The following is a 23,177-nucleotide window of genomic DNA, read 5'->3' as shown; positions in this document are numbered from 1 at the left end:
CTACTCGGGAGACTGAGGCAGGAGAATCCCTTGAACACAGGAGGCAGACGTTGCAGTGAGCCAAGATCATGCCACTGCATTCCAGCCTGGATGACAGGAGAGACTCCATCTCAAAAATAATATTAATAATTTCAAAAACAAATCAAGATTTCTATATTAATACATATAATGCAAATAAAATCAGAACTAAATATGAAGAATTCTAAAAATGGCTATTTATTAAAACTCTAAAATGAGGATAGGAAAGATAGTTTTGTAGGCCCAGAAAAATAAAGCAATTAAAAAGGAATGTGTGTGTGTGTGTGTGTATACACATATGGTTTTTTTTTTTTTTTTTTTTGAGGCAGAGTCTCCCTCTGTTGCCCAGGCTGAAATGCAGTGGCACCATCTCAGGTCACTGCAACCTCCGCCTCTTGGGTTCAAATGATTCTCCTGCCTCAGCCTCCCACATAGATGCAATTACAGGCATGTGCCATCACACCTAGCTAATTTTTGTATTTTTAGTTACGACAGGGTTTCATCATGTTGGCCAGGCTGGTCTCAAGTTCCTGACCTCAAGTGATCTGCCCACCTCGGCTTCCCAAAGTGCTGGGCAGGGGTGAGCCACCACACCTGGCATATGAAAGAAAATATTGACACATTTTATTTTATTTTTTTGAGCATCTTTACACACTTATAATAAAATTAAGATATTATAAAAGTTTAAAATGTAGTCAAAGTAAAAAGGCAAGCAGCACATCGGAAAATATACCTGTGGGAATTTTTTTGGAAATTTTTATTTCAGTACAAATACTAAAAATATACATCTAGACTAAAAATATAAGCAAATATAATAACTTAGTAAAAAAGAGCACATAATAAATAGTGATGTGTCATGTCCTTCGAATGACAAATATCAAATAAAACAGGCTATCAGTTCTCTCTACCAGCAATAAAAAAACTGCAACACCCAAAACTGGCATTTACTAAAACTGGTATTCTTGTATATTTATGTATATCCCTTTAGGAAGTATTTTTTATGTTATATATCAAGCACTCAAAAAAAATTTAAAAAAAAATTTTTTTTTGAGGTGGGAGTCTCACTCCGTCACCCAGGTTGGAGTACAGTGGTACAATCTTGGCTCACTGTAACATCCACCTCCTGGGTCCAAGCAATTCTCCTGCCTCAGCCTCCTGAGTAGCTGGGACTACAGGCGCGTACCACCATGCCAGGCTAATTTTGTATTTTTAGTAGAGACAGGGTTTTGCCATGTTGGCCAGGCTGGTCTTGAACTCCTGACTAAAGGTGATCCACCTACCTCAGCCTCCCAAAGTGCTGGGATTACAGACATGAGCTACCTCACCCAGCCAAAATTTTTTTTCTATAGCACAAATCATGAAGTGAAAAAAAAAAATTCATTATCCCTGATCCCAAGGACATAATCTGAAATATGGAAGAAGGCAATGCTTTATTTTTTGTTTTCATTTTTGATTTTTTGACACGGAGTCTTGCTCTGTCACCCAGGCTGGAGTGCAGTGTCATAATCTTAGCACACTGTAACCTCCGGCTCCTGGTTCAGTGATTCTCCTGCCTCCATCTCCCTAGTAGCTGGGATTATAGGTGTGCGCCACCAACCCCAGCTAATTTTTGTATTTTTAGTAGGGACAGGGTTTTGCCGTGTTGGCCAGGCTGGTCTCAAACTCCTGACCTCAGGCGATCTGCCCACCTCGGCCTCCCAAAGTGCTGAGATTTACAGGGGTGAGCCACCACGCCAGCCGACAGTGGTGATCAGTGTTACTTATAAATCCAAAACCATTAGCTTTACGAAAGTAAAGAAAGACAGTATTTATAATTATGCCTGGACAGCAGGTATAAGACAAGATCATTATGGGCAAATGAGGATATATTGCCTTCCTACTTATAATAGCCAAAACGAATTAAATGCACTAAAGGCTAATAGAATACCCAAGCACTGTATGATAACCCAAGGATGGTTATTAAATCAAGCATTTATAAAAACAAGGAAATAGTTTAGTAATCATTTTTCTCAACGAGGTCTTCATGATTTTAGTTTTCCTCATTATTTAGTTTTTCAAAATTTTAATTTCATTTTCTCACAAAATACGTTTTATGATGTTTTAGAATGAGAATCATTATAGTTTTTCAATCTGGTTTAGCCTAGTTATTTTATGTATGAGGATATTAACACAAAAAAATGCTACGGGGCATGGCCAAAGGCCCATGCCTTGGCTAGACATGGCTGGACCGGGCAGAGTAAGTATTTCTATCTTTTATCATCATCATCATCATCATCATCATCATCTAAAGACATAGAGATGGGATCTCACTATCTGCCCAGGCTGTATCCTCCCACCTCGGCCTCCCATAGTGCTGGGATTACAGGCATGAGCCATCACGCCTGGCCCAAGAATTTCTGTCTTCTAATTCCAGAGCAAGGGCTTTTGACCACTTCACCAAGCTGCCTTGAAATGTCAGTGTGTTTTGTAACTTGACACTTGATCCTTGTTGGTATTTAAAATGCTCAGTACTTTATTTCACAAGTCAGGCTAATTTTAGGTTACTTCTTTAAAAATCTGAAACTTTATAAAACTTTACAAAGGCGTATTGACTAGAACTACATATTTATGGAGGAAAGAAGAAATCTGAAGAATACAAAGCAAGACATGTCCTCAAATTCAAAACACTTGGCTTTGGAATGTCATCCCTCCTATACACTCATTTCCTCTGTGCTTTGCTGCCAAACATTTCTCAGTGCACACTGCAAGAGTCTGACTGGTTGTTGAATGCAAAAAGTCCCAGATTCCCACAGATGACTAATTTTTAGTAATGTTTAACAGTACTTCCGACTGGTTTCTGCTCTAAATTGGTTATTTATTGATTAGGTAATCAATGAGTGGTGGTAAGGCTCCCTGGGAACCCTTATATAGAAAACTTAAATCTTCAACAAGATATAGTACATTTTGGGTCATCATCCCTTCTCTGGTTTTTTTTTTTTTGGAGACAGAGCGAGACTCTGTCACTCAGACTAGAGTATAGTGGCATGATCTCGGCTCACTGCAATGTCTGCCTCCTGGGTTCAAGCAATTCTGCCTCACTATTCTGAGTAGCTGGGATTACAGGCACCTGCCACTATGCCTGGCTAATTTTTATACTTTTAGTAGAGACGGGGTTTCACCATGTTGGCCAGGCTAGTCTCGAATTCCTGACCTCCAGTGATCTGCACACCCCAGCCTTCCAAAGTAGTAGGATTATAGGCATGAGCCACTGCGCCCGGCCTTGAGCATTCTATATGAGAACAAAATTAACTTGTACTGGCACCATGGCTCACACCTATAATCCCAGTACTTTGGGAGCCCAAGGTAAGAGGATCACTTGATTTCAGGAGTTCAAGACCAGCCTGGGAAACATAGACCTCTTATCTATAAAAAAGTAAAAACTTAGCCCAGCATGGTAGTACAGGCCTGTAGTCCTAGCTACCTGGGAGGCTGAGGTGTGGGACAACTGCTTGAGCCTGGGAGATTGAAGGTATAATGAGCATTGATCACACCACTGCACACTCCAGCCTAGGCAAGAGAGAGAGACCCTCCTTCAAAAAAGAAAAAGGTAACTTGCATATTTCTAGAAGTTGCACATAGTGTGTTCTTGTGTTCCACTTAAATTGTGTATTACTCAGGTTGGGTGATGGTGATGCAGTTAATTAACTTTTATTAATCAGTGATGCCACCTGGTGGCCAAAGAGTATATTTTGTAGTGTACCTACACACTGAACCGATGTTCGTGGGTTTTTTTCCTTGGATAAAAATAACCTCAGTGGCATTTGAGGCAGTTTTATTAGTGAAGTTTGTTGTTGTTGTTTGTTTATTTGTTTTTTGAGACAGAGTTTTGCTCTTGTTGCCCAGGCTGGAGTGCAACGGGACGATCTTGGCTCACTGCAACCTCCGCCTCCTGGGTTCAAGCGATTCTCTTGCCTCAGCCTCCCGAGCAGCTAAGATTCCAGACCAGGCGTGGTGGCTCACACCTATAATCCCAGCACTTTGGGAGGCCAGGGCGGGTGGATCACGAGGTCAAGAGATCGAGACCATCCTGGTCAACAAGGTGAAACTCCGTCTCTACTAAAAAAATACAAAAATTAGCTGGGCATGGGGTACGCCCCTGTAGTCCCACCTACTCGGGAGGCTGAGGCAGGAGAATTGCTTGAACCCAGGAGGCGGAGGTTGCGGTGAGCTGAGATCGTGCCATTGCACTCTAGTCTGGGTAACAACAGCGAAACTCCGTCTCAAAAAAAAAAAAAGATTACAGACATGTGCCACCATGCCCAGCTTATTTTGTATTTTTAGTAGAGAAGGGATTTCTCCATGTTGGTCGGGCTGATCTCGAACTCCTGACCTCACATGACCCACCTGCCTTGGCATCCCAAAGTGCTGGTATTACAGGTGTGAGCCACCACGCCTGGCCTGAAATTTTGAATAATGCTCAGTTTGTTTTGGCATGAACAGAAAAGTCATAGAATACTACCAGTTTAACATGGGCAAACTGAAATGACTGTTCCCCTCATTGTTCTTAGGAAAGTTTCTGCTGAATACCAGGTCCTATGTGATAGGTAATGGATGATTTCCTATGACCAATATAGGCGTGTCTGTCTGGTTTACTTTCCTGGGTTTCACCTGGGTTATAACAGTCACTGCGGCAGCCAGTGGTTTCATTGTTCCTCCATCTGACTCAGAGGGTGATCAGTCACATTCTCATGCTGCAGTTAAGGCCCCAGGTGATTCTTAACTGTTTAAGGAGATACTAGTCCTACTCTTTACCAAGGTAAAAGTACTTAAAAAGATACACTGCAACAAGATGCCCTAAAAACATGGATGGATGGATAGATGGATGGAAGGAATTTTGGAAGTTGGAGAGTTGAATTTTGGAGAGCATTAAGATGTTTTTAAAAACTGCCAAGGAGGGTAAACATAACTCCATTACTTCCTTCATTCATAGCATGATGCTGCAACGTGTTAGTGGTGGGTTTTCTGCTCAGTGTACTTAAATTGTGTTCATAAAAGTTCATGTTGAGTACAAGCAAGGAAAATGCAACTTAGAAGCTTATCAAGCTCAGCACAGTGATTCTGAGGTCAGGATTTCCTAATATGGACATCCTCTGGGGAGCCCTTTTGGTTTAGAGAAACGTCTGTTTTCAAGGATCTACTTCTGTATTAAAGAACAGAAATTTAGGACAAAATAGAAACTCACCGTGGGTCTGATATTTAGGTAAATCTGCATTCCTTTCTCTTCAGCTAACTAACAGCTTAAGGAAAATCACTTGATTAATGAGGTAGCTTAGGATTTGAGAACATCTAATAGGGAGAGTAAGTTTGTCTCCCTAACCCTGTCAGCTGTCAGTACAAATGTTAGATGTTGGTACTCACCAAACACAGCTTATGTAACATATCGAATGCATTCTGAATGGTGTCAGAGTGAGAATAAGTTTATTTTCATCTCCGGATGAGGCTAAGTGTAATGTATAATTTTGTCATTTTGGATTTTTTTTCAATTTTTAATTTTTAAAAATTGTAATTTTGTCAATTTGGTTTTTTTTTTATTTTTAATTCTTTTATGTATGTGCCTGCTTCATTTTTCCTTTATATTTTGAGGGGGATACTCTCTGCATTCAAATTAAGATCTAAATTGCTAGTGATGGTCTCTGGCAAGATAGAACCTTTGCCATGGTGCAGGGAAGCTTAATATGGTTATACATGACATCTCATCATGGCTTGTTGCCAGTGCTGGATATTTATAATGTCCATATCTGGACTCACACAGGCTCTTAGATCACTGTCTCAAAGACTTAGAGTTTCAGCAGTCAGGCATGTCTTTGTGTCATCTGTTACGTTTGAAGATCTGGCACTGACATCCATGTTTTCTTTTGTTCCTTTGAGCATGAGTTCATAAATCCATGAGGTGAAGTTCTATCTATTCCATAATATTACTAACTAGCAGTTGGGCCCGATAAAGATGTATTTAGTCTCTGAATATACCACCTTTCCTCCTTTCATTTTCTCAATTCCCACTGGCATTAGAATTGGTTTCAGCCCTTATTGCCTTTTACCTCAACTAAAATACAGTCCTATCGGCCGGGCGAGGTGGCTCACGCCTATAATCCCAGCATTTTGGGAGGCCAAGGTGGGTGGATCACGACGTCAAGAGATTGAGACCATCCTGGTCAACATGGTGAAACCCCGTCTCTACTAAAAATACAAAAATTAGCTGGGCTTGGTGGCACACACCTGTAGTCCCAGCTACCCGAGAGGCTGAGGCAGGAGAATTGCTTGAACCCAGGAGGCAGAGGTTGCGGTGAGCCAAGATCGCACCATTGCACTCCAGCCTGGGTAACGAGCGAAACTCCGTCTCAAAAAAATAAAATACAGTCCTATCTAAAAAATAGTATATTCTTGGCCAGGTGCAGTGGCTCACTTGCCTGTAATACCTGCACTTTGGGAGGCTAAGGCAGGGGGATTGCTTGAGGCCAGAATTAAAAAAAAAAAAAGCAGACGTGGGGGCACACATCAGTAGTCATAGCTACTTGGGAGGCAAAGACAGAAGGATTGCTTGAGTCCAGGAATTTGAGTCTGTAGTGAGCTATGATTGCACTACTGTGCTCTAGCCTGGGCGACAGGGGTGAGACTCTGTCTTGAATGAATAAGTGAATTGTTTTTATTCAGTAAGCATTTATTGTGTACCCTGTGCAAAGCCCCTGGCTAAGTGCTGTGTGAGGGAGAAAGATGTATCCGACGACCTGTTCACAAGGAGCTTTGAGTCTAATGAAAAAGAAAATGATTAAAGCATAAAGTGAGACTGCTGTGTCATGTGTTATTCAGAGGGAGAAAATGTTTCTTTCAAATGGAAATTTTGTAAGAGAAGGGGGATTTAAGAAGAGCCTTGAAGAAAATGAGTAGAATTTGCATATGCAGAGACAGAAAGGGATGGTGCAAAAGGGACTATTAGAGACAAAAAATGTGAAGCCAGGGGACACTTGGGGAGTGTTTAAGGGATTGCACAGAATCAAATGTCAGAAGAAAGGGCCCATTTTAGGTGGTGGCAAGAGAGAAAATTGATACAGACCATGTAGTGGGGGGCTTTAAATTACAGGAAGGAATTTGTATTAATTTGACATGTAATGGGAGTCCATCTAGCATTTCTCCGCAGAGAAGGAAGTTTTGCCTTGAAATTCCATGACTTTCCTTGGTGTTAAAGATTTGTTAAATATAGGTTCCTCTAATACCTCAGGGTTCTTTTTTTCTGTATTATCAGAACTACTATATGCCATATTACTTATTTACAGACTATCTTCATCTAAACCGTGGTTTCTCAACTTCAGGTCTATTGATAATTGGGGTCAGATAATTTTTTTGTTGCAGGGTGTCATTATAAGATATTTAGCAACATCTCTGACTCTGTGTGTGTGTGTGTGTGTGTTTAGTAAAGACACGGTTTCACCATGTTGGCCCTGCTGGTCTTGAACTCCTGACTTCGAGTAATCTACCTCCATCGCTAGGTTTACAGGCATGAGCCACCTTGTCCAGTCTGCATTTCTGACTTCTAACCACTAGCTACCAGTAGCACCCCCTTTTCCCCAGTTGTGATAACTACAACTGTCTCCAGACATTGCCAAATATACCCTGGGAGGAAAATTTGTCCTCATTTGAAAACCACCTGTTTAAATACATGTATTGAGTTCCCTTGGTGTCCTGAGCATTGTTAGACCCTTAGATTAATAAATCCAGGAGTCTTTTAGAGATTAAATTAATGACTTAGAATTTTATACTAGACATATGTCTGATCTCAAGATTAAGGTTCTTCCTATGTGCTGGGATAAAAGCTGAACTGGGCATTAGGAGACCTGAATTCTCATGCTGGCTCAGCCACCAAGAGGTTGTGTGATTTGGGTGAGATCCTTTGCTCAGTAATCTGATTCCTCATCTCTGAAATAACCAGTGTTTCCTCCAAGGCTCTTTCTAGCTCTGATTCTGTCTTGATTTCAAATTGACCTTAGGACTTTATTTTTTCACATTTTTAGAAAGTTAGCATAAGTTGGACTAGCATATATATTAACCAGCAAGACTAATGGAGTATTGAAAAAGAAAGATATGTGTTTGGGGCTCATTGGTTTATTGTACTCCAATACTTTTTTTTCTTCTTTTCTAGATTATTTGAAGAATCTCATAGAATATGCTGGAGATTACAGAGATACTCAAGGTAAATAACTTCTGTGGTTGCAGAAATTTTTATATTATGTTTATTTAGGTAGGGCTAGAAAGTAAATATATATGGATAACAAAATCCATTACAAACTCTATTCACAAGACTTGAAGGCTGGGCACAGTGGCTCACACCTGTAATCCCAGGACTCTGGGAGGCCAAGGTGGGTGGATCACCTGAGGTCAGGAGTTTGAGACCAGTCTGGTCAACATGGTGAAACCCCTTCTCTATTAAAAAAAAATATATATACAAAACTTAGCCAGACATGAGAGTACATGTTTGTAATCCCACCTTCTTGGGAGTCTGGGGCAGGAGAATCACTTGAACCCGGAAGGCGGAGGTTGCAGTGAGCCAAGATTGCTCCACTGCACTCAAGCCTGGGCGACAGAACAAGACTCATTCTCAAAAAAAAAATGAAAACAAAAGACTTGAGGCCTTTCTGAAAACTCCATTTTGAGCAGATTAACATAGAACCAGATAAGTAGTAAAGTAGTGCTAGGGATAGGTGAGACAGGGAAGACCCAAGGCCAGTCCTGCATGGGAACCAGCCTCTTGCAAGTGTGGACCCAGCATGACTGAGGTCAGGAAGCTTTGCCCTCTTATACTCAGTTACTCTGTGTCTGTGCCATATCCAGTTTCCCTAGGCGTCCATTTCTTTGCCTTTTGAAAGCAGTAATTGAACTAGAAGATCTGCAAGGTCCTCAAGCTTCAAAATCATGAGTCCATGAAGTGAGCAAACTACAAAGCAGGGATGAAGTCTAAAAAAGCATATTACTCTGGGACTCTTTAACAATAGGATATTAGCCTTCCCTCACCCCAGTAGTAATTAAGGGAAACAGTCCATTACAGCATGAGGGACTCATTGCTAGCAGAATAACCGGAGTTCCTGTCTGTCTGTGTCTCTCTCCCTCCCTCACAGATCCACACACATACACACAGATTAATTCTGTTTGAGTCTTTCTGTTTATCCCCAACACCTCATTCAAATACCACAGGTATCCCCCTGTTTCTTTTTTTTTTTTTGAGACAGAGTCTCACTCTGTCACCCTCACCCAGGCTGGAGTGTAATAGTGTGATCTTGGCTCACTGCAACCTCTGTTTCCTGGGTTCAAGTGATTCTCCTGCTTCAGCCCCCTAAGTAGCTGGGATTACAGATATGGACCACCATGCCTGGCTAATTTTTGTATTTTTAGTAGAGATGGAATTTTATCATGTTGGCCCTGCTGGTCTCAAACTCTTGACCTCAAGTGATCTGCCCACCTCGGCCTCCCAAAGTGCTGGTATTACAGGCGTGAGCCACCATGCCCAGCAACCCCTGGTGCTAACTGCAGAAACATATTAAACAAGTCTATTAATTTTATGAATTTTGATAACCCTTTTTTTAAATTTTTTGAGACGGAGTCTCAGTTTGTCACCCAGGCTGGAGTGCGATGGCCTGAATGAACACAGCTCACTGCAGCCTCAACCTCCTGGGCTCAAGTGGTTCTCCTGCCTCAGCCCCCCAGGTTTGGATTACAGGTGCACAACATCACACGCTGCTAACTTTTGTACTTTTCCTAGAGACAGGATTTTACTATCTTGCCCAGGCTGGTCTCAAACCTCTGAGCTCAAACGATCCACCTGCCTGGGCCTCCCAAAGTGCTGGGATTACAGGCATGAGCCACCACACCCAGACTGATCACATTCTTACATATCCTTTACATTTGCAGAGTAAAACATGAACGTTTTTAACCCATTTTATAGAGATTCTTATTTATTCTCTTAATCATTTTACTTCTCTAACATCTTCTGTTTGCATACGTTACACTTTTAAAGGCTTTTTTTTTTTTTAAAGGAAAAGTATGTGGTTGGGGATCTGACAAATTTCCTGTCCCAGTGAACATATCAAGTTGATAAAAAAGTTTTTAATACCCATCCAATAAAGAACAAAGCAAATGGCTTCAGAGTAAGGGTGCAATGAGCAGGACAGAATCATTTGGATGACAGAGAAAAGTGAGGTTAAAGAGGCAGGGAAGCTTTGCAGGAATAAGTAGGACTGGAGATGAGTAGGAGAGTGGGTGGGAGGAAAAGTGAGCAAGCGTTCCAGACAGCAGCTCCTCTCGTGAGGATACAAATAGTATACGGAACTTATGGAATAGAAAGAAAACATCTGTCGTGGGTGCTGGGCTTCTGCCTTCAATGAAAGTCAGTTATTAGCTCCACATAAAACAAATTCAGGGTCAGAGATTAAGGAGCTTATTTAAAGAAAATTACACACTACAGCAAAGACATAGATGAGATAAGCAGTGAACAGTGAGGTCTACTGTATGGCCAGAGGCACAGCAATCAAACGGGTAGCAGTGGCCGGGTGCAGTGGCTCATGCCTGTAATCCCAGAACTTTGGGAGGCCGAAGCAGGCAGATCACTTGAGGTCAGGTATTCAAGACCAGACTGGCAATGTGGCGAAACACTGTTGCTACTAAAAATACAAAAATCCATGGGGTGAGAGTGGTGCATGCCTGTAATCCCAGCTACTCAGTGGCTGAGACATGAGAATCGCTTGAACCTGGGAGATGGAGGTTGCGGTGCGCCGAGATCCTGGCACTGCACTCCAGCCTGGGAGACAGAGTAAGTCTCTTGTCTCAAAACAAAACAAAAAAACTGTGATATACAGTTGGAGTCTCTACATAAGGAAAAACCTGCTTTCCTTTAATAATAGTGATGATAATACATGTTGAAAGAATACAGAAACCTCAAGGGTTGGTACCAGGAAGACAATCCTTTGGTAGATTACAGTAAGTGGACCAAAACACCTCAACCCCTTTTCAGAAATTGATATTTTATTTTTTTCTTTTGAGATAGGGTCTCATTTTGCCACCCAGGCTGGAGCAGTTGTGTGATCTGGGCTCACTGCAGCCTTGACCTCCCAGGCTCAAGTGATTCTCCCACCTCAGCCCCCTAGGTAGCTGGGACTACAGACATGAACCACAATGCCCAGCTAATTTTTGGATTTTTTGTGCAAACAGGGTTTTGCCATATTGCTCAGGCTGGTCTCGTACTCCTGAGCTCAAATGATCAGCCCACCTCAGCCTTCCAAAGTGCTAGGATTACAGGCGTGAGCCATGGCACCCAGCCAATACTTTTTTTTAATAGTTCTTTTGTTGATGACCACTGTCACTGCCACAACATCCTCAGGAGGGCATGCTTTCCTCTCTAACACTCTACCAGTTTTTTTTCGGTGGGAATGCTACTGTCATATTGTACGGAGTAACTTTTGTTTGGGTTTCTAATGAGTATTGCAGGGAGTCTGGCATCCCTGCCTCCTACCCACTAAAAGCCAGTGGATCTTCCCAGTCATTGTGACAACCAAAAATTGTCTTTATACATGTTCACATGTCCCTAAGGGAGCACTATGGTCTTGAGTTGAGAATAACTGCAGCCCCAAAGCTGACAAAATGCAGACTTTTTCCTTTAGACCTAGTTACAAAGATGATAAGACTGGAGTATGGAAAAATACTTTGCTAAAGGCAAAGGGTTAATACAAATAATGAAACACAGATAGGCCCGTGAAGCTAATAATCCAACTCACAAAATGACACTTGTAAATTTCTGAGATCTAGGATCCTTTCATGTGGCATTTCCCCAATTTCTAATCATGCCTCTTGGAATCAGACTAAGAGGAGGAGACTGAGACCTGATCTTAAATATTCATTTTTCATAGTTCTTGGTTCCATCAAGATCCTTTTCCCTCGTGATCCTGTTCTCCCAGGACAGGTTATACTGGGATACTTCTTCACTTCCAGGTGAAATCCCATTCTATCCTTGTAAACTTTTATGGGATGATCGAATCACAGCACAAAACAGCCCTGGCATTCATACTGTTGATAAACATGGTCTACAGTGTTTCTTTAGAGGCTTCTTTTGGTTATTTTTTTCCTATAATTTTTGCCAGATTTTTGGGTTTTTGTTTTGTTTTAGTTTGGTTTGGTTTTGCCTTCATTGAACCCTATATTTTTGCCTATTCACAGTCAACTAAGCTCCTCCAGAGGTTGGTTGCTATAAACTAGCTATCTTGTCCCCTGGAATTGCTTAATGTTGCAAATTATTTGTTTCAATTGTAATTACTAAATGCACCTTCTGTTCCTACCTATTTCAGATGCCCTTGCTGTTGTTATAGAAGTAGCCAACCATGCCAATGACACCATGAAGCAAGGAGTAAGTATCTTGTTATCAGTGACTGGTGTGGTCTTGAACCTGAAAGCCCAGGCCTTCATATGCTTTACATTGTCTTTCTGTAGGACAACTTTCAGAAACTTATGCAAATTCAATACAGCTTAAATGGACACCACGAAATTGTGCAGCCTGGTCGGGTAAGCATTTTAGATTGCTTTTTGCAAACTTGATACAATGCATTTAAGTACCATCTGTATCTGTTTGTCATTTCAGTTATAAAAATAGGTTGTTTTTGTTATTCTTCATTGATTCAGTCCTGATCACTTTATCAGTTCAAAACATTCATGATGTAAGTCACTGTGACAATTCAATTAGGAATAAGCCCATTCATGAAGTAAGTCCAATTCAATTAGGAGAATGGCAAGGAGCCCCACAGAGTATCTGATTTAATGGGATCGCTTTATTGTGTAATGCCAGCTGACCTCACACAGTTTTGAAGACAATTTCATTTAAAATCTTTAATGTAAGAGAGGATTATGAAGGGAGGGAGGAAATTGGTATTCTGATGCTCCTCATATAGTACAAAAGTACCCTAGGGAATGAATTCAGGAAAATTGTAAAAATGCAGTTGTCAAGATGTTGGATATGCTTCAGGATCAAGTACACATTCAGTCAATTCCATGTCCCTCCATACAGCATCCCCGGGGCCAATATTGGATTTATGCAACCCTGCTTGCTTGTCCGATTCCTAAATGACTTAAGGGTTTAAAATTAACTATGATTGTAAAAAATCTCAAGGGGACTATGTCTCCCCAGGCTGTCATGAAAAAAATTCTTGGGGAAGAAAGTTGAAAAGGAAATTATATTGTCGTTGTGTTATGTAGGACTAAATGGGTATTTGTTTGGATGAATCAGGTTTTTCTCAAAGAAGGAATTCTGATGAAGCTGTCTCGGAAAGTAATGCAACCCCGAATGTTTTTCCTGGTAAGAGGACTTGTGTAGTTCTGATGTGTTTGAGGTAGGGATAGTTGCTTAAGGAAAGGAGATGTTTATTCGTGGTAGGTAAGCTTAGCACATTCAGACGTCAGCCTTGGTGGCTTCTTTAACTGGCCATGCTGCTTATTGCATTTCAAGTATGGAAAATAAAAGCTGTTATAATGCATAACCAGAAAATTATTTCCTTTGGGAATTTATTTCATTTCTAACTTGGAAAAATTGTTATAATCATTTATTTAGGCAGACTGTAATACCTTAGTGGGATTTAGAATTCAAAAAACATTAAATCTGTTATAGAACTTGGAAATAAAGCACGTTTTCCAGAAATTGCCTTTTAAATAATATTCTAATAAAACATTCTACGTAGTTCTAGTGTATATAGCAGAATATAAGTATTTTATTCAGAGAGCTATTAGCAAAGAGATATTATTTGTCCTTTAATCCTGTATCTTGTCAAAAATCTTTGCAGTGGAAATGTGTTTCTTTACTTTGACCCGTGAAATGTTTCTACTTTCAGTTTAATGATGCCCTGCTGTATACAACACCAGTGCAGTCCGGGATGTATAAACTGAACAACATGCTCTCACTGGCTGGACTGAAGGTCTGTGTATCTGTTAGATGATTTGTTTTGTATTTTGAGACCAGGTTTCATTCTGCCTCTCAGGGTGGAGTGCAGTGGTATGATCTCAATTCACTGCAGCCTCCGCCTCCTGGGTTCAAGTGATTCTCCTGCCTCAGCCTCCTGAGTAGCTGGGATTACAGGTGCCTGCCACCACGCCCAGCTAATTTTTGTATTTTCAGTAGAGGCAGATTGCACTGTGTTGACCAGGCTGGTCTCAAACTCCTGACCTCAAGTGATCAGCCCCCCTTGGCCTCCTAAAGTGCTGGGATTACAGACGTGAGCCACCACGCCCAGCCAGATGATCTGTTTTTAAAACTCAAATAAAGGCTGGGCATAGTGGCTCACACTTGTAGTCCCAGCACTTTGGGAGACCAAGGCAAGATGAAAACTTAAATTCCAGAGTTAGAGACCAGCCTGGGCAACACAGCGAAACCTCCCCATCTCTATTAAAAACAACAACCATAACAACACCAACAAATACATGATGTATTTAGAGAAAATTCCCTAAGATAAACATTTTTCTTACATCCTTTACTTTTATGTTACTGTTTATGCATTTGGTTGTTTTGTTTTGTTTGTGACAGAGTCTCACTCTGTTGCCCTAGAGTGCAGTAGTGCGATCTCTGCTCACTGCAACCTGTCTCCTGGGTTCAAGAGATTCTCCTGAGTAGCTGGACCACAGGCCCAGCTAATTTTTGTATTTTTCGTAGAGATGGGGTTTCACCATGTTGGCCAGGCTGGGCTCACACTCCTAACCTCAAGTGATCCACCCACCTTGGCCTCCCAAAGTGCTGGAGTTACAGGTATAAGTCACCAAGCCCAACCTGTTTATGCATTTGATTATTCATTCATGTAGTCATTTGTTCACTCATGCATTAATTTATTCATAGTATATTTATTGAGAACTACTATAAACAAAACATAGTAATGGGTTTGGTGGAAAACACAAAGATGAGTTGAAGCATGATTCTTACTGTCTCTCCACCCCAAGGACTTAACAACTAGTTGGACTGATAGCACACTACACATAAATACCCATAAAGTAGACAGTAATAAATATCACTGTAGTGGCACAATTACAGTTTTGGGAGTTCAGAAAATAAAGAACTTGTAGTGTTTGATGGTCATAGTGGGGACTGGCATGCAGCTTTTGGTAGCAGCTAGGAAAGAAGGAGAAAGTAGAGGAAGAGCAGGCCAGGCATGGTGGCTCACGCCTGTAATCCCAGCACTTTGGGAAGCCGAGACAGGTGGATCACGAGGTCAGGAGATTGAGACTCCTGGCCAATATGGTGAAACCCCATCTCTACTAAAAATACAAAAATTAGCTGGGCATCGTGGTGCGTGCCTGTAATCCCAGCTATGTGGGAGGCTGAGGCAGGAGAATTGCCTAAACCAGGGAATCAGAGGTTACAGTGAGCTGTGATTGCACCACTGCACTCCAGCCTGGGCAACAAGAGCAAAACTCTGTCTCAAAAAAAAAAGAGGAAGAGACAGTGGACCTTAAAGTATACATCACATTTGGCCATGCTAAGATGTTGGGGAAAGGCATTCCAGATGGAGGGTGTATTGTGAGCAAAGTCCTGGAGATGGGAAAGGTGGGTCCATGTGTGGGCTTTTCAGTTCATCTGAAGCATAGAGTAGTTGAAGGAGAATAGCAGTAGATAAAGCTGGATAGGAAGGTTGGTTGTGGATGTCAGCAGCCAGGGGCATTGGACAGCTTCAGCTGCAGTTCATTGATGTGCTTTTCAATCAGATGAGTTGGCTCAAATTGTTGTGCTTTCTTTCAGGTCAGAAAACCTACCCAAGAAGCCTATCAGAATGAATTAAAGATTGAAAGTGTGGAACGTTCCTTTATTCTCTCAGCCAGGTACTTTTTTTCTTCTTCTTTTTTTCCCTCCTCATTCTGAGTCTGCTTGCTAGGGAATGCCAGGAAAATTTTGGATTTGGGTTTTTGTTTTTTTAAGACAGCATCTCACTCTGTCACCCAGGCTGGAGTACAGTGGCACAATCATGGCTCGCTGCAGCCTCCACCTCCCTGGCCTAAGTCATTCTCCCACCTAAGCCTTCTGAGTTGCTGGGACCACAGGCATGCACTACCATACCCGGCAAACTTAAAAAAAAAATTTTGTGTGTGCCAGGTGCAGTTGCTCACGCCTGTAATCCTGGCACCTTGTGAGGCCGAGATGAGCGGATCACTTGAGGTCAGGAATTTGAGACCAGCCTAGCCAACATGATGAAGCCCATCTCTACTAAAATTACAAAAATTAGCCAAGCATGGTGGCAGGTACCTGTAGTACCAGCTACTCAGGAAGCCGAGGCAGGAGAATTGCTCGAACCCAGGAGGTTGCAATGAGCCAAGGTCGCACCACTGCGCTCCAGCCTGGGTGACAAAGAGAGATTGTCTCAAAAAAATTTTTTTGTAGAAGTCTCCGTATGTTCCCCAGGCTGATCTTAAACTCTTTAGCTCATGCAATCTTTCCGCCTTGGCCTCCCAAAATGCTGAGATTATGAGTCACTGTGCCCAGCCCATTTCTAAGAATGTATAAAAATAAATTTTTGTGAGTATATCAGGGTCAGATATTGCCAGCACTTTTTGCATTTAGGCTAACTACTGACTTTCTGTTTCCTCTTTTTTCTTCTTTCCCAATATCGTGCAGTTTTACTCTTGATTTACCATGCAAGGAAGTGGCTAAGAACTGAGGCAATAGTGTGCTAGAAGCACAGAGATTAAAATATTCCTCTGAACATAATAACAGTGGTGAAAGTGCTTTGCTGATCTTTTTTTTTTTTTGAGATGGAGTCTGGCTCTGTCATCAGGCTGGAGTGCAGTGGTGCGATCTCTGCTCACTGCAACCTCTGCCCCCCAGGTTAAAGAGATTCCCCTGCCTCAGCTTCCCGAATCTTCAACTACAAGCATGCACCACCATGCCCAGCTAATTTTTTTGTATTTGAGTAGAGACGGGGTTTCACCACATTGGTCAGGATGGTCTCAATCTCCTGGCCTTATGATCCGCCCACCTCGGCATCCCAAAGTGCTGGGATTACAGGTGTGAGCCACTGCGCCTGGCCTTGCTGATCATTTTTTAAGTGACTATTTCAAATTGTTTTTAAGACCAACTAGTGCTTTATAGGTTATTTGGAAGTCTGTATTTGTCACTTAAAGGTTCTAACAAACCTATGAGGTAGGTACAGTCTCCTACTAAAAATTAGGAAACTAAATTACAGAAAAATGGAGTTGCTTTCTTATGGACACATAGTTGACACAGCCAGGATGCAAATTGAAGTCATTTGCCTTTAAATCTATTGTTATGGGCCGGGTGCAGTAGCTCATGTCTGTCATCACAGCACTTTGGGAGGCCAAGGCGGATGGATCACCTGAGATCAGGAGTTTGAGACCAGCCTGGCCAACATGGTGAAACCCTGTCTCTACTAAAAATACAAAAAAATTAGCCGGACATGGTGGCATGTGTCTGTAATCCCAGCTACTCTGGAGGCTGAGGCAAGAGAATCACTTGAACCCAGGAGGTGGAGGTTGCAGTGAGCTAAGATTGCGCCACTGCACTCCAGCCTGGGTGACAGAGTAAGACTCCGTCTCAGAAAGAAGCAGGGAAGGGAGGGAAAAGAAATCCATTGTTATTTAAGATACCACCTTGCCTCAGACTGGAACTTGCAGTGACTTCCATGGTATCATAATGTAATTCAAGTGCTAAGGAAACCTGCAGCTGTATGACTCATACAAATACATTATTGAGTTACTGACTGAGTGGCAGAAGTAGGTATTTGGGAAGGTTTCATGGGTGAAGGGAGACATGCCAGTAATTATAGCATGCTCCACTACACAATCTCAATAATGAGATTCTTCTCAGACTTAACCTTTGATCTAATAAAAATAGAAGCAAATGCTTTTGTAACACTGTATGGCAGGCACTGTCATAAAGACTCTGTGTATTACTTCATTACATCTTCACAGCAAACTATTAAGGCAAGATATTATGATTATACCCATTCTATGCTGAGAAAAGCCACTCAGCTATACTAGCAGAGCCAGGATTTGACCCAGGCAGTCCATTTCCAGTTGTCCATAGCACTAAAATCAACTAGGATCTTGGGAGCAGGTGGAGTAGTGGCCAGAATAATTTATTACTCTGCATCAGTCACAGTACTCAATGTTATGTTTTATATTTATTTTCTCTCTTAAGTTCCATGATAACGTGTGGGGTGGGTATTATCCCGATTTTCCAGATTAGAAAAGTGGAGGCTCAAAGAGGTTCAATAACACATCTAAGGTTACATGAATTGTAAGCAGTGGAGCTGTCGTTTGAACTTAGGCATTTCTGACGACCATTATAATTTTGCCTATGTCCATGGATGTAAAGGACTCAAACCAAATGTCTGACTTCCCAAAAATCAGAGAACCACAAGAGTCATCCTGGGGTGTGCTACTCCTCTGAAATGCAATGGCCACTGCTACATGACATATGGGATGACAGGAGAAGACAAATACCTGTGTCCAGGGTTTGTTAAATACTTCGCAGCTACCAGTCAGAGCAAGCAAAGTTCCTAGGGGCACCTGAAGCATCCACCAGATAGCAATATTTAGAGAGTGCACAATAAAGTCTCGATCACTTGGCATTGTGACTTTTTTCTTTCTTTTCTTTGCTTTTTTTTTTTTTTTTTTTTGAGACAGAGTCTCACTCCATTACTCAGGCTGGAGTGTGGTGGCACGATCTTGGCCAACTGCATCTTCTGCCTCTCGGGTTCAGGCGATTCTTCCACCTCAGCCTCCTGAGTAGCTGGGATTACAGGCACATGCCACCACGCCCGGCTAATTTTTGTATTTTTAGTAGAGACGGGGTTTCACCATGTTGACCAGGACGGTCTCGATCTCTTGACCTCGTGATGCACCCACCTCAGCCTCCCAAAGTGTTGTTGTTTTTTTTTTTTTTTGAAACAGTTTCGCTCTTGTTACCCAGGCTGGAATGCAATGGCGCGGTCTCAGCTCACGACAACCTCTGCCTCCTGGGTTCAGGCAATTCTGCTTCAGCCTCCTGAGTAGCTGGGATTACAGGCATGCGCCACCATGCCCAGCTAATTTTTTTATTTTTAGTAGAGACGGGGTTCACCATGTTGACCAGGATGGTCTCGATCTCTTGACCTCGTGATCCACCCGCCTCGGCCTCCCAAAGTGCTGGGATGACAGGCTTGAGCCACCACGCCCAGCCCTCCTTTTTCCTTTTTTTAGGTACAAAAAGTTTGAACCAAAATTCAAAGAACATTAAGCCCCTGTATATCATGTTTCCGGTGAGTGCTTGAGCTTGGTTCTTAAAATGAAGAAATTTATTTTTAAAATTGCAAGGAGGAAATGCCTATAGAAAAGCCAGGTTTTCAATTGCACTTCTATTTCCCAAGTAAAAATTAGCCTTGGTAAAAAAAAAAAACAGAAAACAAAAAGCAGTATTTTATTTTATTCAGACTAATTCAGGAAATTATAGTAAATGTATCTTTCTTTGATTATCAGGTAAATATCCATATGTTTATGATTTCCAGATCAGTACCAGGCAGGTGTAATGAACAGCTCTGATCAGGTTTATTTTTCTGTAACTTTTTTTTTTTCTTTGTTGAGACCGAGTCTCCCTCTGTTGCCTAGGAGTGCAGTGGCGTGATCTGGGCTCGCTGCAACCTCCACCTCCTGGGTTTAAGTGATTCTCCTGCCTTAGCCTTCCAAGTCGCTGGTACTACAGGTGTGTGCCACCACACCTGGCTAATTTTTTTTGTATTATTAGTAGAAACAGGGTTTCACCATGTTAGCCAGGCTGTTCTCAAATTCCTGACCTCAAGTGATCTGCCCACCTTGGCCTCCTAAAGTGCTGGGATTACAGGCATGAGCCACCATGCCCCACCACATTATGTCCATTCTTCTGATCAATCAGGGTGGCAACGCTCTCTTCTTCTGTCATCTGGAGAGAGATAACTACCCTGAGAATCCCATCCAAGTTCCTGCCAGTGGTACCTGGGTAGACAGTTTCAGTTTCTTGTCAGGACCAAAAATAAACACCACAGCTGCTACATTCGTGCCCTTATCTTCCATCTCGGCAGGATCCAGCGTGTCCAAGAAGATGGTGAGGTCCTGATCTTTATCACAAATGATGGAAAAGGTCATGTTTTTGTGGGCTCATTGCCATTATAAATATTGATATCCATTTTCTAGGCAAGATGGTCTTCAGCACTGTCTGTTGCAAGGGCAGACAGTGCTCTTCACATTGCTCTTGGCAAATTCTGGGGCCAGCTTTGCTGCTCTGCCAAGCTCCATGGTGCACACTGATGTAGAGTCCCGAGGGTGGGAAGAAAGTATGCCACAGAGGTCTCCTAGAAAGTTGTGGGAACAGATACAGCTAACAACGATACTAGCCTCAAAGTTGGGAGCCCTGTCCCTAACAAGCAGCCCTCTGGGGATGGCAGCGGTAGTGACATGGGTGGGTGAGACAGTGCAGTCACGGCATAGCTGGTCCAGGCAATCCTCTGTCTTTTTGTTAGTAGTCTGGCACTCAGTGATGAGCACTGATAACTGAGAGCAATTGTTGCTGAGTGAAACTCACTTTAGTGATGAGAGAAAGTCATTGTTTGGAGACTGGCATATGGAGAGCTGTTAGGAAAGCGAACTGTCTACTTAGCAGCCATTCAACAGATATTTCTGGGCCTCATTTACCCTCTCCAGGAGCTGGGATATGCAGTTCCTGCCCTTAAGGATAAGCTCCTATTCTAAAGTGGGAGATATACAATAATCAGATTTATTTTTATATATGCATATATAAATAATTTGGAGTATTCAGTGTTATAAAGAATAAGAAAGTAGGCTGAGCAAATAGAAAGTGATGAGGATAAGAACTTTAATGGGGTGGGGGAGGGGGGTCAGAAAAGTTCTCTCTGAGGAGCAGCAGAGACCAGAAGCAAGTCCCAGATGGAAGTAACAGCAAGCACAAAACACATACCAGGGAGGCAGGAAAGAATGTAGTATGTTAAAGAAACAATAAGAAGTCCAATATAGGTGGAGCCTAGTACTTCAGGGTAGATGAAATGTGAGTTACAGTTTGGGGCAGGAGCTAGGGGTCAGACGGTAGTAAGGTTATTGAATTTTTTAAGTGCGATGGGCAATCATCAAGGGTTTTCAGCTCCGTGATAATATTTAATTTATATTTGTAAAAGATCACACCAGCCACTTTGTAGAAGACAGACCATCGGGGGACTAGAGTAGAAGATGGGCAACCAGGTAGTGAGTGGGCGGTAGATGATGGTGGGTCTTGGGTTAAAGTGATGAACAGTGGTATGAATCAGGAAAAGCCCAGTAGGATTACTGATGGACTGAATGTGGGCTGTGCAGGGGAAATAATTGAACTGGAAAGTTCTCGATAAAGGAAAAATAAATTTCCAAGGGAGGGTCAAGCTGGCATGAGGGAAAGAGACATATTGAATGTCATCAGTGTGCCATGCTTTCCTTCCAAATTCCTCCAACCAGTTAGGCAGGTACTGCATCACGTGTGTGTGTGTGTGTGTGTGTGTGTGTGTGTGTGTGTGTTTTGAAATGGAGTCTCGCTCTGTTGCCAGGCTTGAGTGCAGTGGCATGATCTCGGCTGCAACCTCCACCTCCCAGGTTCAAGCGATCTTCCTGCCTCAGCCTCCCAAGTAGCTGGGATTATAGACATGTGCCACCACACCCAGCTAGTTTTTTTGTATTTTTAGTAAAGACAGGGTTTCACCATGTTGTCCAGGCAGTTCTCAATCTCTTGACCTCATGATCTGCCTGCCTCAGCCTCCCAGAGTGTTGGGATTACAGGCTTGAGCCACCGCACCCAGCCTGCATCACATGTTAAAGCGGGTAAGGAGGCATCATCCCTATTCTGTCTCTCCATCCCCTTACACCAACACATTGCATGCTCTATCAGCACAGATCTGCATGTGACTCCATGCATGGCAGCCAACTCCACAGCCTCTGCCTTGCACAGGTGTTACCGCTACCTGTGTTCAGTAAGGAATGTGGAGCTCTATCCTGGGCCAGGTATTGTACTGGGTATCGGGACATAGTGAACTAAAAATTAAAAGGGTCAGGCCAGGTGCGGTGGCTCATGCCTGTGATGCCAGCACTTTGGGAGGCCAAGCAAGGCAGGCAGATCACCTGAGATCAGGAGTTCAAGACCAGCCTGGCCAACATGGTGAAACTCTATGTCTACTGAAACTATAAAAATTAGCTGAGTATAGTGGCACACACCTGTAATCCCAGCTACTCCGGAGGCTGAGGCACGAGAATTGCTTGAACTTGGGAGGCAGAAATTAAAGAGACAGTGAGCCGAGATCATGCCACTGCACTCCAGCCTGGGCAACAGAGCAGGACTCCATCGCATAAATAAATAAATGAAAGGGCCCTTCGTTCACTGAGCTGACATTCCATGGAGGAGGACATGCACTTAGCAAATATTAACACAATTAAGTATTGTGGTGATTCAGTGAGGCACAGAAAAAGTACCAGGGGCTGACTAGGAGGCTATAAAGACCTTAAACTCTAATGGCGGGGAGAGAGCAGTCTCTTCCCTATAAACCCTGCTATTTATACTGACTTAGGAAAGGTAAGTATGAGTCAGACAGAGGGGCAAAGAGGAAAAAGGAAGAGACTCCTGGTCATTGGGAGCACTGTGTACAAAGTGCTTTTCACCTAAGGGGCACGACATATTCAGAGAATTAGAAGGCCATTGTGGCACAAGCTTGAAAGTGAGGAGGAGAATGACCAGGATAAGCCTGGAGGGGCAGGTGACTTAGATGGTGCAGAACCATCTTGTGGGATTTGCTCTTTAGCCTCAGTGCCACAGAAAGCCACTGAAAGGCTTATACAAGGGAATGATGTGATCAGATTGGCATTTTTTAAAGAGTATCCGGCTGCTGCATGAAATATGTTTTGGGAAGTGATCTAAAGGAGATGACTGATTGGACACAGGGTATAAGAGGAGTTCTTCAGAGGAGTCTCCAGGATATACTATGAATTGGGAGTTGGTGCCATTCACTGTGACAGGGAGCACCGATAGAGGAACAGCTTTAGGGGAGAAATTGGGAGTTTAGTTTCAGATATGCATATGGAATGCAAGGTGCCTATGCAGTATCCAAATGCAGCCATCA

General features: G+C 42.5%; 1 protein-coding gene across 1 annotated transcript in view; it reads left to right on the top strand.

The window, feature by feature from the left end:
• Positions 1-23,177, top strand: part of FGD6 (FYVE, RhoGEF and PH domain containing 6) — a 150,696-nt gene that overhangs the window by 100,430 nt on the left and 27,089 nt on the right. Inside the window, exons 9-14 of the mRNA XM_002752868.6 lie at positions 8,192-8,242; positions 12,381-12,439; positions 12,523-12,594; positions 13,313-13,381; positions 13,911-13,994; positions 15,803-15,882. Of these exons, the coding sequence (XP_002752914.4) occupies positions 8,192-8,242; positions 12,381-12,439; positions 12,523-12,594; positions 13,313-13,381; positions 13,911-13,994; positions 15,803-15,882 (415 nt within the window). The remainder of the gene's footprint in view (positions 1-8,191; positions 8,243-12,380; positions 12,440-12,522; positions 12,595-13,312; positions 13,382-13,910; positions 13,995-15,802; positions 15,883-23,177) is intronic.

This window comes from Callithrix jacchus, chromosome 9 (genome assembly GCF_049354715.1).
Source record: "Callithrix jacchus isolate 240 chromosome 9, calJac240_pri, whole genome shotgun sequence".
In the NCBI taxonomy this organism is placed as follows: Eukaryota; Metazoa; Chordata; class Mammalia; order Primates; family Cebidae; genus Callithrix; species Callithrix jacchus.
Note: the sequence above shows the minus strand (reverse complement) of the source record. Positions and strands in the feature narration are given on the sequence as shown.